General features: G+C 46.1%; 2 protein-coding genes across 5 annotated transcripts in view; one reads left to right on the forward strand and one right to left on the reverse strand.

Annotated features, from left to right (window-relative positions):
• Positions 1-6,023, forward strand: part of ECM2 (extracellular matrix protein 2) — a 58,174-nt gene extending 52,151 nt beyond the window's left edge. Inside the window, exon 10 of one of the 2 annotated variants that reach the window (XM_079791353.1) lies at positions 4,617-6,022. In XM_079791353.1, the coding sequence (XP_079647479.1) occupies positions 4,617-4,785 (169 nt within the window). In that variant the 3' untranslated portion in view covers positions 4,786-6,022. Of the gene's footprint in view, positions 1-4,616 lie in introns of both variants that reach the window. The other variant, XM_079791354.1, reaches the window with a different exon arrangement.
• CENPP (centromere protein P) overlaps positions 1-14,956 on the reverse strand; it is a 316,284-nt gene that overhangs the window by 127,158 nt on the left and 174,170 nt on the right. The gene's annotated exons all lie outside the window — the stretch shown is intronic.

A 14,956-nucleotide genomic window follows, 5' to 3' on the forward strand; every position in this document is an offset into this window, starting at 1 on the left:
CGGGTCCGGGTGAGGCCGTGGGCCCCTGGATCCGGGTGAGCCTGGGTCCCGGGTCCGGGTGAGGCCGTGGGCCCCTGGATCCGGGTGAGCCTGGGTCCCGGGTCCGGGTGAGGCCGTGGGCCCCTGGATCCGGGTGAGGCCACGCGACCCTGGGTCTGGGAGAGGCCACGCGCCCCTGGGTCCGGGTGAGGCCACGCGCCCCTGGGTCCGGGGGAAGCTAGATCCCGGGTCCGGGTGAGGCCGTGGGCCCCTGGATCCGGGTGAGGCCACGCGACCCTGGGTCTGGGAGAGGCCACGCGCCCCTGGGTCCGGGTGAGGCCATGCGCCCCTGGGTCCAGGTGAAGCTGAATCCTGGGTCTGGGCAAGGCCGTGTGCCCCTGGATCCGGGTGAGGCTGGGTCCCGGGTCCGGGTGAGGCCGTGGGCCCCTGGATCCGGGTGAAGCCGTGCCCCTGGGTCCGGCCGAGACCAAACCAGAGGGAGTCGGACCTGCATTACCACCATTTGTCCACCATCCAGAGCTGAGGGGTCAGTGCCGACATGTACTCATAAGGAACTGGTGGACATTGATATTGGGTCTCAAAAGAACTGTTGGTCCAGAAAGAAACTCACTAAAGACTGATTCATTTGCCTGTCAGCATAACTATTATTGCTCGTCGCACATTCAATTCTTATAAGTATATCTCTAGTGACACATGATTTCGCTCATCTAGGGGAAATGATGAACAACATAGACTGATGAACAAGAACAGAACCAGAAACAAGGAGGCATCGATCGGACTATCGGGCCTCAGAGGGAGGATAGGGGAGGATGGGGGGAGGGGGGAGAGATCAACCAAAGGTTTTGTGTGCATGCATATGAGCCTAACCAATGGTTAAGTTCAACAGGGGGTTGGGGCATCCATGGGGAGGGGTGTGGGATGGGAATGGGGGGATGAGGACAAATATGTGACACCTTAATCAATAAAGAAATTAAAATAAATAAATAAATAAACTTACTGTAGCAACCATTTCCCAGTATATACACACATCAAATCATTTGTTGTACACCTCAAAAAATACAATATTGTCCTAACCGGTTTGGCTCATTGGATAGAGCGTCGGCCTTCGGACTGAAAGGTCCCAGGTTCGATTCCGGTCAAGGGCATGTACCTTGGTTGCAGGCACATCCCCAATAGGAGGTGTGCAGGAGGCAGCTGATCGATGTTTCTCTCTCATCAATGTTTCTAACACTCTATCCCTCTCCCTTCCTCTCTGTAAAAAATCAATAAAATATTTTTAAAAATACAATATTATATGTCAATTACATCCTTATAAAACTGGAAAATTATATAGATGTATTATATATGAATAAAAAGACTATAAAATATATTAAAATGTTAATAGTGGCCATCTCAGGGAAAAATTAATTGGTGATTAAGTGTTATTGTTTTATTATTTTGTTTTTGTCTCTCTCTCTCTCTCTCTCTCTCTCTCTCTCTCTCTCTGGAGAATCAACATGGACTTACGGTTTTACACATTCGGAATGTTTCAATCAATTGCAGTTATTGCTCTTACACTGTCCTGTCTTTGGCCAACGGTAGCCATTCAAGCTGGCTCCTATGTCCTTGGACCGTCCTCATTGCCCCTGGACAGTTAACTAGTACGTTTCCTACTGCACACCTGTGCCGGCCTTGCTCCAGAGCCCAGCTCCTCTCATGGGAGCAGAGGATCCAATCTGCACTCCACGCATGTTCCTCCCAAGTGTGTTGTTGTGTTTTGAGGAATTTAAGTGGACTGCCAGAAAACATGCATTTTTTTTGGGGGGGGGGGGGAACATGCATTTTGTAAAGAAAAAGAATGAGTTTATACTGACACTGCCAATTCAAATCTAACATTATAGAGTATCCTTTTGTTTTATACTTATCTTACATTGAAAATCTAGGTTTCCAACAATATCAATTTACACTTATTATATTAAAATATGTAAACATTAGTATGAAAATGATAATACCATTATTATGAGTAACACAAGAGAGTTTGTGATATTTTTGGTAGCTCTATTTGTCTTTAGAGTATGCTCCACAAAGGATGCATACCTGAAATATAGCCGTTTTATCTGTCACAATGTGTCAACAACTTAATACATACTCAGAAATGGTCTTCATTTTTGGTTTTTAGCAAGTGTTATTTTTCTATTTAATATTATTTTTCCCATGTTAAACATTTATATGATTCCAACATCAAAACGTTATAACAAAGAAGTCTTTCTTCTATGTTTGTCCCTTACACTGTAATCCATCCTTCCCCACAGTTTAAATTTGTAAATTAACTTCTAGTTTATCCTTCCAGTATTTCTTTTGGAAAATACTGGAAGCATTTTCCAGTATTTCCAGTATGTAAATGCATACATGCATATTAATATTCCCCCATCCTCCCCATAATTACCATACAAATATTCCACAGAAGACTTCATTTCCCTCTCTAGAGAATGTGCTCACTTTCACTCTTTACTTTTTTAAAATTATCATTATGTCAAGGATATCATTCCATATCCTCTCTAATAAAATTGTAGTATGCAAATTAACCATCACACCGCTACATAAGCCACGCCCACCAGCCAAGCCACGCCCACCAGCCAATCAGGGCGAGTATGCAAATTAACCCAACCCAAGATGGCTACAGCCACAGAGAGCAAGGTTTCCCAGGTAACAGAGGAAGCCAAGCTTTCCATAGCCGTTGCAGACCTAAGCCTCCACTCAAGCTACAAAGTTTCAATTATAGAAGGTAAACAAATTCAAACAAATGGCGGCAGAATGGAGCTTGAGAGAGCAGGCCAGGGTTGCCGCCGGCAACAGGGGAAGCAAAGCTTTCCGCACACCCTGGCCGGGCCCACCCGCTTAAGGCAACAAAGTTTCAATTGTAGAAGGTGAATTAACTGCCACAGAAATGGCTGCCACCCCGCCCCGGAGGGAGCAGCAGGCTTGGCTCCGCTCCAGGCTACAAAGTTTCAATTGTAGAAGGAAAATAAATCCCAGATACCAGGGCCTCTGCTTGGGTTGCCAGGGGGCTTGGCCGGCCTGCAAACCACCACAGGCCCCTCGCTCAGGCCGCCCCACGCCCCAAGGGAACCCCCACCTGATCCGGGACACCCTTCAGGGCAAACCAGCTGGCCCCCACCCGTGCACCAGGCCTCTATCTTATCTAATAAAGAGTAATATGCAGATTGACCATCACGGCAACACACAATATAGCTGCCCCCATGTGGTCAAAGATCCTGCCCCCATGTGGACATAAGATGGCCACGACAAGATGGTCAGCAGGGGAGGGCAGTTGGGAGGCACCCGGCCTGCAAGGGAGGGCAGTTGAGAGGGACCAGGCCTGCAAGGGAGGGCAGTTGGAAGTGATCAACCTTGCAGGAGAGGGCAGTTAGGGTTGACCAGGCCGGCAGAGGAGGGAAGTTGGGGGCAAACAGGCTGGCAGGGGAGCAGTTAAGCATCAACCAGGCTGGCAGCGGAGTGGTTAGGGGGTGATCAGGCTGGCAGGCAGAAGCGGTTAGGGGCAATCAGGAAGGCAGGCAGGCAAGCAGTTGGGAGCCAGCAGTCCTGGATTGTGAGATCCTGGTGGGATCGGGCCTAAACGGGCAGTCGGACATCCCTCCAGGAGTCCCAGATTGGAGAGGGTACAGGCTGGGCTGAGGGACAACCCCCCGCCGTGCACGAATTTCGTGCACCGGGCTTCTAGTCAGTATATAAAGAATTTCCTCATTCCGTTTTATAACTGAATAGTATTTCACTTTGCAGATATGTTATGCAACCAGTTCCTTATTGATACACATTTTATTGTTTCCATTCTTTTACTAACTACAAATGCCAAAATGCACAACTTTGTTCAATTGTTTTTTTTTCAGTCTAACTTTGGGATCAATTCCTAAAACTGGGATTGTAGGGTGATAAAATACACATGTAATTTTGCTAGATAATGTAAAAATCCTTGGGCTGGAGCAGTGAATTCCTTTCAGTGGTGTTTGGTCTTCCACAGCCTAATTGTCAGGACATGTGGACGAGCTTTTGGACGTTTGGGCAGCAAGTCTGGTGAGAGTGATCTGCCAGCATACTTTCAATTTCCAGTTCTCTCATCATGAATGAACCCGAGCATCTTTTCACATTTACACATTTCATTGTTTCTTTTGTGAACTAGTTACCTTCTTTTTTTTTCTCTTTTCCCCTTTCCTTCTAGATGTTTAGGTCTTTGTATATAAGCCCTTTATCTGTGATAAAAGTTGCAAATATCTGCTCCTAGTTTGCCATTTGTCTTTTAAGTGCATTCTTTAACACCCAGTAGTCAATTTATTAATCTCATTTTTCAGTGCTTCTAGTTTACGTCACAAGTAGGAAGATCTTCCCCGAACCCAGGGCACAACCACGCTTTTGTTATTCTAATACATCTATGCCTTCATTTACTCACATTTAGATCTTTGATGTATTCTGAATCTTTTCTGGTACATAATATAAAAAAGGGATCTAACTTTATTAAATGAAAAAATAAAATTTAAAAATAAATATAAAATTTAACTCCTAAATTATGAAGGCAGTATATTACTTGGACCATTTTGACTTTCATGTCTACTTTTCCTTAGGCATATTCTCCCAGAACAAATCTGCAATGCCAAAGAAGATGATGATTCAACACTGGAACATCTTCATCTTGAAAACAATTATATTAAAATAAGAGAAATATCATCCTATGCATTTTCATGCATAAGATCATATTCAAGTATTGTTCTTAAGCCACAGAATATAAAGTAATTCCATATTTCCTTTGTCAATTAAAACCTGTATTTATATATTTACTGTAGCAGCATTTATCATCAAGAAAGACATCATGTTATGTTACATTCAGTATTATTACGGTAGTCTACCTGATTCATAAGAGATGAACAACCAAAAATATATCTACAAGGTTTAATCTTCCAGAACTTTCAGCGAAGCCTTCAGTTTCACGCTCGAGAATGAAGCCATCCCCCTGCAGGGCTCCCTCAGGAAGCAGGAGGCTGTGCACTGCTGAGCAGACTGCGAGAATCTGGGACAAAGTATGCGTGTCCTTGACCAGCAGCCTGTGACCAGCGCTATCAGCGGACACCTGAAGGCCATTTACAAATCGTGTATGTTCTGGTTCAAAACCAGGAAGTGCACAGAAAAAAATTACAGGTGGAAGTTATGAATGAGTGTTCTGTTTATTACTCCAACATTAAAACAATAATATATTAATTTTCGACCCTAGCTGGTTTGGCTCAGTGGATAGAGCGTCAGCCTGTGGACTGAAGGGTCCCGGGCTCGATTCTGGTCAAGGCCACATGCCCAGGTTGTGGGTTCAATCCCCACTAGAGGGCAGGCAGGATTCTCTCTCATCATTGATTTTTCCATCTCTCTCTCCCTCTCCTTTCCTCTCTAAGAAATCAATAAAAAAAATATTTTAAAAAAATTTTATTAAAAAAAATTTTCTTAAAGAACCGATGATACAATTATTGGTATAAGTACACTTAATTACTGGGTTAGCTTTAGTTTCTTCTATTAATTATATGTGTGAAATTAAAACACTATTGTAATGTTAATTTCCTGATGTTGATCATTGTACTATGGTTATTAATGTGATTATTAATATTAGGGGAAGCTGGGAGAGGATATACATGTCCATACTATTTTGAAAGTTTTCTGCAAGTCTAAGAAGTGTAATAGTATATTAAGATTACCATATTTCTTTATTCAAGATCAAAAGATTTTATGAAAAGCAATGGAGTTTGCTTAAAATAGATATTCTTTATCCTTGACTGTACACTTACAAATGTAACCTAACGCGTGAGATTTTGGAATCTTTGCGCTATTGATCACTCTTACCACCCATCTTCCTTGCCCTGATTTGCTCAAGTGTATGTATCCTTCCACTCAGTTCAACTTAACACAAAACTATCAATAGTCACTACATATCAGACACTATCAAAACCATATATCAAAATTTTCAGTATGAAATGACCTTTTATCTTTATTCTAAAATCCTATCTAATAATAGACAAATATGCAAATTGACCATACCTCCGACACACCACAAGCCATGCCCACAAGCCACGCCCACCATCCAATCAGAGCGAGTATGCAAATTAACCCAAACCAAGATGGCTACAGCCACAGAGAGCAAGGTTTCCTAGGTAACAGAGGAACCCAAGCTTTCCACCTGCCCTTGCCAAGCCTAAGCCTCCACTCAAGCTACAAAGTTTCAATTATAGAAGGTAAACAAATTCAAACAAATGGCGGCAGAATGGAGCTTGAGAGAGCAGGCCAGGGTTGCCGCTGGCAACAGGGGAAACAAAGCTTTCCACACACCCTGGCCGTGCCCACCCGCTTAAGGCAACAAAGTTTCAATTATAACCCCAACACAAATGGCTGCCTGCCTCAGAGGGAGCCCCAGGCTTGGCTCCGCCCCAGGCTTGGCTCCGCTCCAGGCTACAAAGTTTCAATTGTAGAAGGAAAATAAATCCCAGATACCAGGGCCTCGCTTCGGTTGCCAGGGGGCGTGGCCGGCCTGCAAACCACCACAGGCCCCTCGCTCAGGCCGCCCCACACCCCAAGGGAACCCCCACCTCATCCGGGACGCCCTTCAGGGCAAACCAGCTGGCCCCCACCCCTATACCAGGCCTCTATCCTATCTAATAAAAGAGTAATATACAGATTGATCATCACTGCAACACACAATATAGCTGCCCCCATGTGGTCAAAGATCCTGCCCCCATGTGGACACAAGATGGCCACCACAAGATGGCCAGCAGGAGAGGGAAGTTGGGAGGCACCCAGCCTGCAAGGGAGGGCAGTTGAGAGGGACCAAGACTGCAAGGGAGGGCAGTTGGAGGTGATCAACCCTGCAGGAGAGGGCAGTTAGGGGTGACCAGGCCGGCAGAGGAGGGAAGTTGGGGGCAAACAGGCTGGCAGCAGAGTGGTTAGGGGGTGATAGGCTGGCAGGCAGAAGCAGTTAGGGGCAATCAGGAAGGCAGGCAGGCAAGCAGTTGGGAGCCAGCAGTCCTGGATTGTGAGAGGGATATCCAACTACCTGTTTAGGCCCGATCCCTTGGGATCGGGCCTAAACGGGCAGTCGGACATCCCTCAAGGGGTCCCATATTGGAGAGGGTACAGGCTGGGCTGAGGGACAACCCCCCTCCGTGCACGAATTTCGTGCACTGGGCCTCTAGTAATTTATAATAGACACATATAGAAACTCTGTTGACTTCTTTGTTACTATCAGTTTTGTGTCTTGAAAGTTCCAGCCTTGGCACCCATGCAGAGGCTACGCTAATCTTGAACTGCAGTTATTTAATCTTTTAATAGTTCTCTCACCACCGTCAGAACCTCCCACCCTCACCTCACAAGGCTGTTATGAGAAGCACAACATGAAAAGCATCTGGGAAGTGTATATGCATGTGTTTACGTTTCATATAAAATTGAGAGCAACTAGCATATTCACCAAAGTTGATTATTACAGATAAAACTATTTCAAATTATACCAGGAATCAGGTATAATTATACCAGGAATCAGGTACCTGAGTGCCAATCTTGGTCATCCTAGCCAACTTGTGAAAAGTTCAGTTTACCCATTTGAGCATATAATTTCTAAGCCCTTCTTTCTAAGTCCCCTTGTCTTAATAGCTATTTTGAGATTATAACATAAACAAGAATAATAATGTGATGGAGACTGATAGAATCAAAAGTCAAGGCTTAAACTAGGTGGTTAAAAACAGAAAAATAATCTTATGGAACAAAAAGTTGAGATATATAACTAGTTTCAGAATGTAGGAGCATTAACTAATTTAAACTGGCCAAGGTGAATTTAAGAGACAGGTGAAAATAAGAAGATATGGCTATCCATTCATTTAACAAGAAACCTTGTGCAGTGCTTCTTGCTATGTGAATATAAATGCATAGACCTACAGCGATTTTCAACTGGTATACCTAAAGTATCTTAGACACATGCAATACCTGACTAGTCAGGGACACTGACCTCCTTTTCTCTTACATTGTCAAAAAGTGACAACAGCAGCCCCGCTGGTGTGGCTCAGTGGTTGAGTGTCAACCTGAGAACCAGGAAGTCATGGTTCAATTCTTGGTCAGGGCACATGCCCAAGTTGTGGGCTCGATCCCCAGTAGGGGGCACGCAGGAGGCAGCCAATCCATGATTCTCTCGCATCATGGATGGTTCTATATCTCTCTCCCTCTCCCTTTCTCTCTGAAATAAATAAAAATGTACTTTAATAAAATGATAACAGCCATCAAAACAATAGCCATCCTGTGTGAATGAATCAAAATTATACCTATATTTTTTGTCAGATCAGCAAAAAAAAACAACATCTTTTTTTGGTATACCACGAAATTTGAGTAATTAGTGTGTGCCATGAGATGAAAAAGGTTAAAATCGCTGGTTAAAGGCAATCTAAGCAGTAAACAAAATCATTGTTGGAGGGGACTCCACCTGAATAAATTGATTCCACAGACTTAGCACCCTGGGACAACACAGAGGGATACTGAGCCTCTCCTACACTCCTTCTCCATTCAGACAAGACCAGCTTTCTTATCTCAGCCTCTAATGAAAGGAACAGAGATAAGATTAGATGAGGACTGCTCTGGGAGCACCCAGTGTGGTAGGAGCAATAAGTAGGAAATCAAAAAGACAAGCAAACCAAGAGGCAGGCAGAACAGGGTGGAGAAGCAATGAAGCATGGTGGGTCCTGAGCCCCCTCTTCCTGTGTCCCCCTGGCCCCAAGTTTTAAGAGTGTCCAAGCCTCATGAGACCCAGGAAGACTGAGCCATTCCCAGCAGCCTTGGAGGGCATGAGCCCAGGAGCACAGTGAGACCCTACTGTGCGCTCAGGGACATCCTGTGGGGAGCAGAATATCTAGGAAGGCTGAAAATCAGAATGACTGACAGAAGCTTTGTTCTTAAATCAGAAGAAAAAAATCAGTTATTTCAACTGATTTTAGTATAATTAAAATATAAAATGTCTGGCACTGAACTTTTGCAGCTTTGAAATTTCATCATGCTCTGCATAGGAAGTTTTAAATACATTTTTAAAAAAGTGATCAATGTCCTTATAGAAAACACTAGAGGCCCGGTGCACGAAATTCGTGCACGGAGGGGGGTTGTCCCTCAGCCCAGCCTGTACCCTCGCCAATATGGGACCCCTCAAGGGATGTCCGACTGCCCATTTAGGCCCGATCCTGGGATCGGGCCTAAACGGGCAGTCGGACATCCCTCTCACAATCCAGGACTGCTGGCTCCCAACTGCTTGCCTGCCTGCCTTCCTGATTGCCCCTAACCGCTTCTTCCCGCCAGCCTGATCACCTCCTAACCCAGTGATGGCGAACCTATGACACGCGTGTCAGCACTGACACATGTAGTCATTTCTGATGACACATGGCCGCTGAGGCGGCCGCATGCCGAGGATGAAACATTTGCTGCTCCTGAGGATGAAACATTTGCGAAATAATGTTTTTTCCTCAAAGTGACACACAACCCGAGTTATGCTCAGTTTTTTGGCGAAGTTTGACACACCAAGCTCAAAAGGTTGCCCATCACTGCCCTAACCACTCTGCTGCCAGCCTGTTTGCCCCCAACTTCCCTCCTCTGCCGGCCTGGTCACCCCTAACTGCCCTCTCCTGCAGGGTTGATCACCTCCAACTGCTCTCCCTTGCAGGCCTGGTCCTTCTCAACTGCCCTCCCTTGCAGGCTTGGTCCCTCTCAACTGCCCTCCCTTGCAGGCCAGGTGCCTCCCAACTTCCCTCTCCTGCTGGCCATCTTGTGGTGGCCATCTTGTGTCCACATGGGGGCAGGATCTTTGACCACATGGGGGCAGCGATATTGTGTGTTGCAGTGATGATCAATCTGCATAGTACTCTTTTATTAGATAGGATAGAGGCCTGCCTGGTACAGGGGTGGGGGCCAGCTGGTTTGCCCTGAAGGGCGTCCCGGATCAGGTGGGGGTTCCCTTGGGGTGTGGGGCGGCCTGAGCGAGGGGCCTGTGGTGGTTTGCAGGCCGGCCACGCCCCCTGGCAACCCAAGCAGAGGCCCTGGTATCTGGAATTTATTTTCTTTCTACAATTGAAACTTTGTAGCCTGGAGCGGAGCCAAGCCTGGGGCTCCCTCTGAGGCCAGCAGCCGTTTGTGTTGGGGTTATAATTGAAACTTTGTTGCCTTAAGCGGGTGGGCCTGGCCAGGGTGTGCGGAAAGCTTTGCTTCCCCTGTTGCCGGCGGCAACCCTGGCCTGCTCTCTCAAGCTCCATTCTGCCGCCATTTGTTTGAATTTGTTTACCTTCTATAATTGAAACTTTGTAGCTTGAATGGAGGCTTGGCCTGGCCAGGGCAGGCGGAAAGCTTGGCTTCCTCTGTTACCTAGGAAACCTTGCTCTCTGTGGCTGTAGCCATCTTGGTTTGGGTTAATTTGCATACTCGCTCTGATTGGATGGTGGGTGTGGCTTGTGGGTGTGTCAGAGGTATGGTCAATTTGCATATTTGTCTATTATTAGATAGGATTCTTCACAATACAATGTTAAAAAACACGCAGATATCCTGTTTGGCTTCAGAAGTATGCTATAATTACTAACACATATGTATACAAAGGAACTGCTGATGTAGTCATGGTCTGAAAATATTAATGGTGTCATCTTTGCACATATGTACAAGGAATACTAACTACATTTTTAATTTTGAGACTTGGCTTATTATAGATAAGACTAGAGGCCCGGCCTGCACCTTCTCACAATCTGGGACCCTTAGGGGGATGTCCAACTGCCGGTTTAGGCTCGATCCATAGGGATCGGGCCTAAACTGGCAGTCAGACATCCCTCTCGCAATCCGGGACCACTGGCTCCTAACTGCTGGCCTGCCTGCCTGCCTCATAGCCCCTAACCACTCTTCCTGCCTGCCTGATTGCCCCTAACCACTCGCCTGTCCGTCTGATCACCCCTAACCACCTCTGTCTCAGCCCCCGCTGCCGTGGCTTCGTCTGGAAGGACGTCCGGAATGACGTCTGGAAGGTCGTTCGGCTGTCGGGTCTAATTAGCATATTACGCTTTTATTATTATAGATACCATTTCAAAAAGCACTAAAGACATGATATGGTGAAGGCATGTGTAGCCTGGAATCGTAAAGAAGTCACTGCCCCAGGATGGGATACCTGGTGCCCACCTTGGTCCTGATGATGAACTGGGCAGACGTTTCCCTTTCCTGGGACTCAATTAGCTCAACCACAGAGCAGCTGTGTGGACAGGCCAGTGCTAAGTGCGGCCCAGCAGGGGTCATGGGCCTAAGGAGGACGTATTCCTTAAGACTCTTCCTTTGAAGCAGCTTTGATGCCATTGGAAAGAGCTAGCTGCCACTGCTCCTCCTTTGTTCCTTAAAACAAACGGAAAGGCACTAACTAAATCACATGCCAAGTTTTAAGATTCACAAAGAACATGCAACCAAAGGCCCTGGCCCTCCTCTCACCTTCTGCCCAACAACCAGGCTGCAGAGTGTGGCCTGAGCAAACGCTTCTCAGGGGCCAGGTCACAGGTGCCTGGATGCAGTCAAACTCTGTGTATCTGGGCAAGAACGTTTAGTCGGTGTGTCTGTTCCTTCGAGCTCCAGCACCACAGAGTGGGATTAGCTGAGCACATCTGCAACAACCAAAGACTGCTGACCTTTGACCCGGAAAACCCTGAAAGGCAGTCAGCGGGGCGCAAGTTCTGCAGGATGGCTAGGGCGTGGCACAGACTAGGCTCATGCATCCTCCATCTCTGTCTGACTTTGGCCTTAACCTGCATCTGCTGATTGAAGTCCACAAAGCGGGAAGTCTGGATGCCGGAGAATGGGCGTGTGCACTTTTGAATTTGAGGGCACAGGTACCTGGTGTACTGGGTGCTGCCAAAAGGGTGAGGACGATGCAAGAACCTCTCCTTTGGCTCCCATTGTCAAATGACTCCATCACTTAGGAGTTGGCCTCATTAAGACAAAGTCAATTACTTCTTAAGATAACAGATTTTGACTAAAAATCCAAGATGGCAGAGGATTAAGTGAAGTTACACTCATTTCTACCCAGGACCCAGCTGATGTTAACACTACTCCTAAATAACAGAAAGGAATCTGTACATTTTAAGGATTTGTACAGAAAAAGTGATAAACTGAATTGGAAAAGATTTATATATTCATAAAATTAATAAAGAATGATTTCTCTTATTAATATTTCCTGGTAAGAACATCAGAAAGCTTAGAGCATACTGTATAAACAAGTCACATTCTGACAACTGGTAATACTTAGGAATCAACTGGCTGCTCTGCATAGCAGCAACATTGCTTATGTGCCCAAAGCCATCATTTAAGCACACCATGGATCACTCGGTTCTTAGATGCTGACATAAAAGAATGAAATACTCAGATTCTGCTGTTTAAGTGAAAACTCCAAGGGCTGGATGAAACCCTCAACGATATCTATTCCACCACATTCCCTTATTTAGGAAACAGTGTCCTCATAGGAGAGGTATTTACAGACTGACGACGATAACTGTTCCTGTCTGCAGTTGAATGAGGTAAACTTAAAATTCAAAAACATTAACAGTACCGTGAAGAGTCAGAAGTCCCGGCCAGCTCTCACTTATGCCAGATGACCCGGGGCCCCTACATCCTAGAAGTCTACGGAACATGTGGTTCATCTTTTGTAGCTAAACAGGAATGAGCATCATGGTTCTGAACTGGAATCCCTTTGACTGTGAACTTGGCCAAGTCATACTCTGATTTCTAGTTTGCCACATGCCTTCAATTGGGGGAACAACATCTATCTCCCAAGGCTGCGGGGAAGGTTGAATGAGGTGATGTCCATGAGAGTGCCAGGCACTCGGTGAATGTCAGGTCAGGGGCTGGGAAACCAGCAGGCAGGAAGGTTCAGTGACTTGCTCAAGGCTGCCAGGCCTCTAACATGGTAGATACTAATTATTCAAGGAACTTCATTCCTTAGAGTGTGAAATATAGCGGGAGAATGGCGGGCCTATCACACCAGGACGGAGGCAGCGTGCACTCTCAGACGAGGGCCAGGCTCCAGCGGGATCCACAGTGGTGCCCACAGCGACCCGGGCATGAGGGCCTGTCCTGAGTCACGCCCGCCCACATCCATCTCCCAGTGCAGGTGCCCCAGGGCAGCGCTCGCGAGCAGGGGCCACCCCTCCGTAAATGCCAAGTCTGAAATACACCTTGTCATACACTTGAGAAAAGTTTAGGAGCAGATTTTTTTTTTTTACTGGGGAGTTTAATTATTTCATTACTGCCCCTGTGACTGAAACTAATCCAACAGATCCAGAGGCATTTATAAAAAATTTTTAGCAAAACTAAAACAGACAAGGGAGAAACCAAGATGGCGGCATAGGTAAACACCTAAAATGCTGCCTCGCACAACAATTTCAAAAGTACAACTAAAAGACAAAACGAACATCATCCAGAACCACAGGAAAGCTGGCTGAGTGGAAATTCTACAACCAGAAGGAAAGAGGAAAGCACATGGAGAATCAGAGGAGCTGCAAAAGGCTGAGGTACAGAGACGCACGCGAGCAGCTGAGTGCCTGGCTGATTTTCTCTAGCAGAAAGACAAAATGCTGCCGACTGCACTGAACCCCAATTCCGACTGCACTGAACCCCAGTTCTGGGAGAGACCCTGGGGGACCCAGGCTTATACAGGGGGGAATCTGGACTGTCAGGCAGAAACTCAGGGGAGCCGCGAAAGGCAGAGGTCTGGAGGTGCGCGAGCAAGTGCGCGAAGAGAGGACTGACTGCTGATTGCACTGCTGGCTTTCCCTAGCAGGTGGGAAACAGAAGCTCCCCACTGAGCTGAACTCCAGTTCTGGGCGAGAATCTGGGAATCCAGATTCATTGGGGGACAAACTGGACTGTGTGGCAGCGGGCGAAACTCGAGGGCAGCTTACTCTTAGAGGTGCTTGCAGCGATTACCGAGGGACACTGAGACCCAGGGGCCTCCTAGGGCAGGGCTGACGGGAAGCCAAGACTGTCTGCTCAGCCCTGAGACTCCGCCTCATCCAAGCTGAGCACAGAGGCTTTTGCAATTTTGCAAGTCATGTCTCATAAGGTTGTCTCCAGCACAGAAGTTCTCCCAGTGTAGATACAGCTGATCCTCACAGCCAATTGGCCTGGAAGTCAATCCCTCCGAGTGATACCAACAACAATCAAGACTTAACTACAACAAGGCAGTTCACAAAGGGATGCACCAAGAGTATCCACCTCAGGTAACTGGGGAGGCTGAGCCACTGGGCCATATAGGATACCTAGTACACAAAGCTAGCCTACCAACTCAGGGAAGCAGCGAAAATGCGGAGACAAAGAAACAGATCACAAATGAAAGAAATGGAGGAAAACAAACAACTGGATATAGAGTTCAAAACCATGCTTATAAGGTTTTTCAAGAATTTCCTAGAAAAGGCCGATAAATTTAGCGAGACCCTTGAGGATATGAAAAAGGACCAACTAGAAATTAAACATACACTGACTGAAATAAAAAATATTATACAGAGACCCAACAGCAGACTAGAGGAATGCAAGAATCAAGTCAAAGATTTGAAATACAAGGAAGCAAAACACACTCAACCAAAAAAGCAAAAAGAAAAAAGAATCCAAAAATTTGAAGATAGTGTAAGAAGCCTCTGGGACAACTTCAAGCGTACAATCATCAGAATTATGGGGGTGCCAGAAGAAGAGAGAGAGCAAGATACTGAAAACCTATTTGAAGAAATAATGACTGAAAACTTCCCCCACCTGGTGAAAGAAATATTCTTACAAGTCCAGGAAGCGCAGAGAACCCCAAACAAAAGGAATCCAAAGAGGACCACACCAAGACACATCATAATTAAAATGCCAAGAGCAAAAGACAAAGAGAGAATCTTAAAAACAGTTAGTTACCTAG

This window comes from Cnephaeus nilssonii (genome assembly GCF_951640355.1).
Source record: "Cnephaeus nilssonii genome assembly, chromosome: 14".
In the NCBI taxonomy this organism is placed as follows: domain Eukaryota; kingdom Metazoa; phylum Chordata; class Mammalia; order Chiroptera; family Vespertilionidae; genus Cnephaeus; species Cnephaeus nilssonii.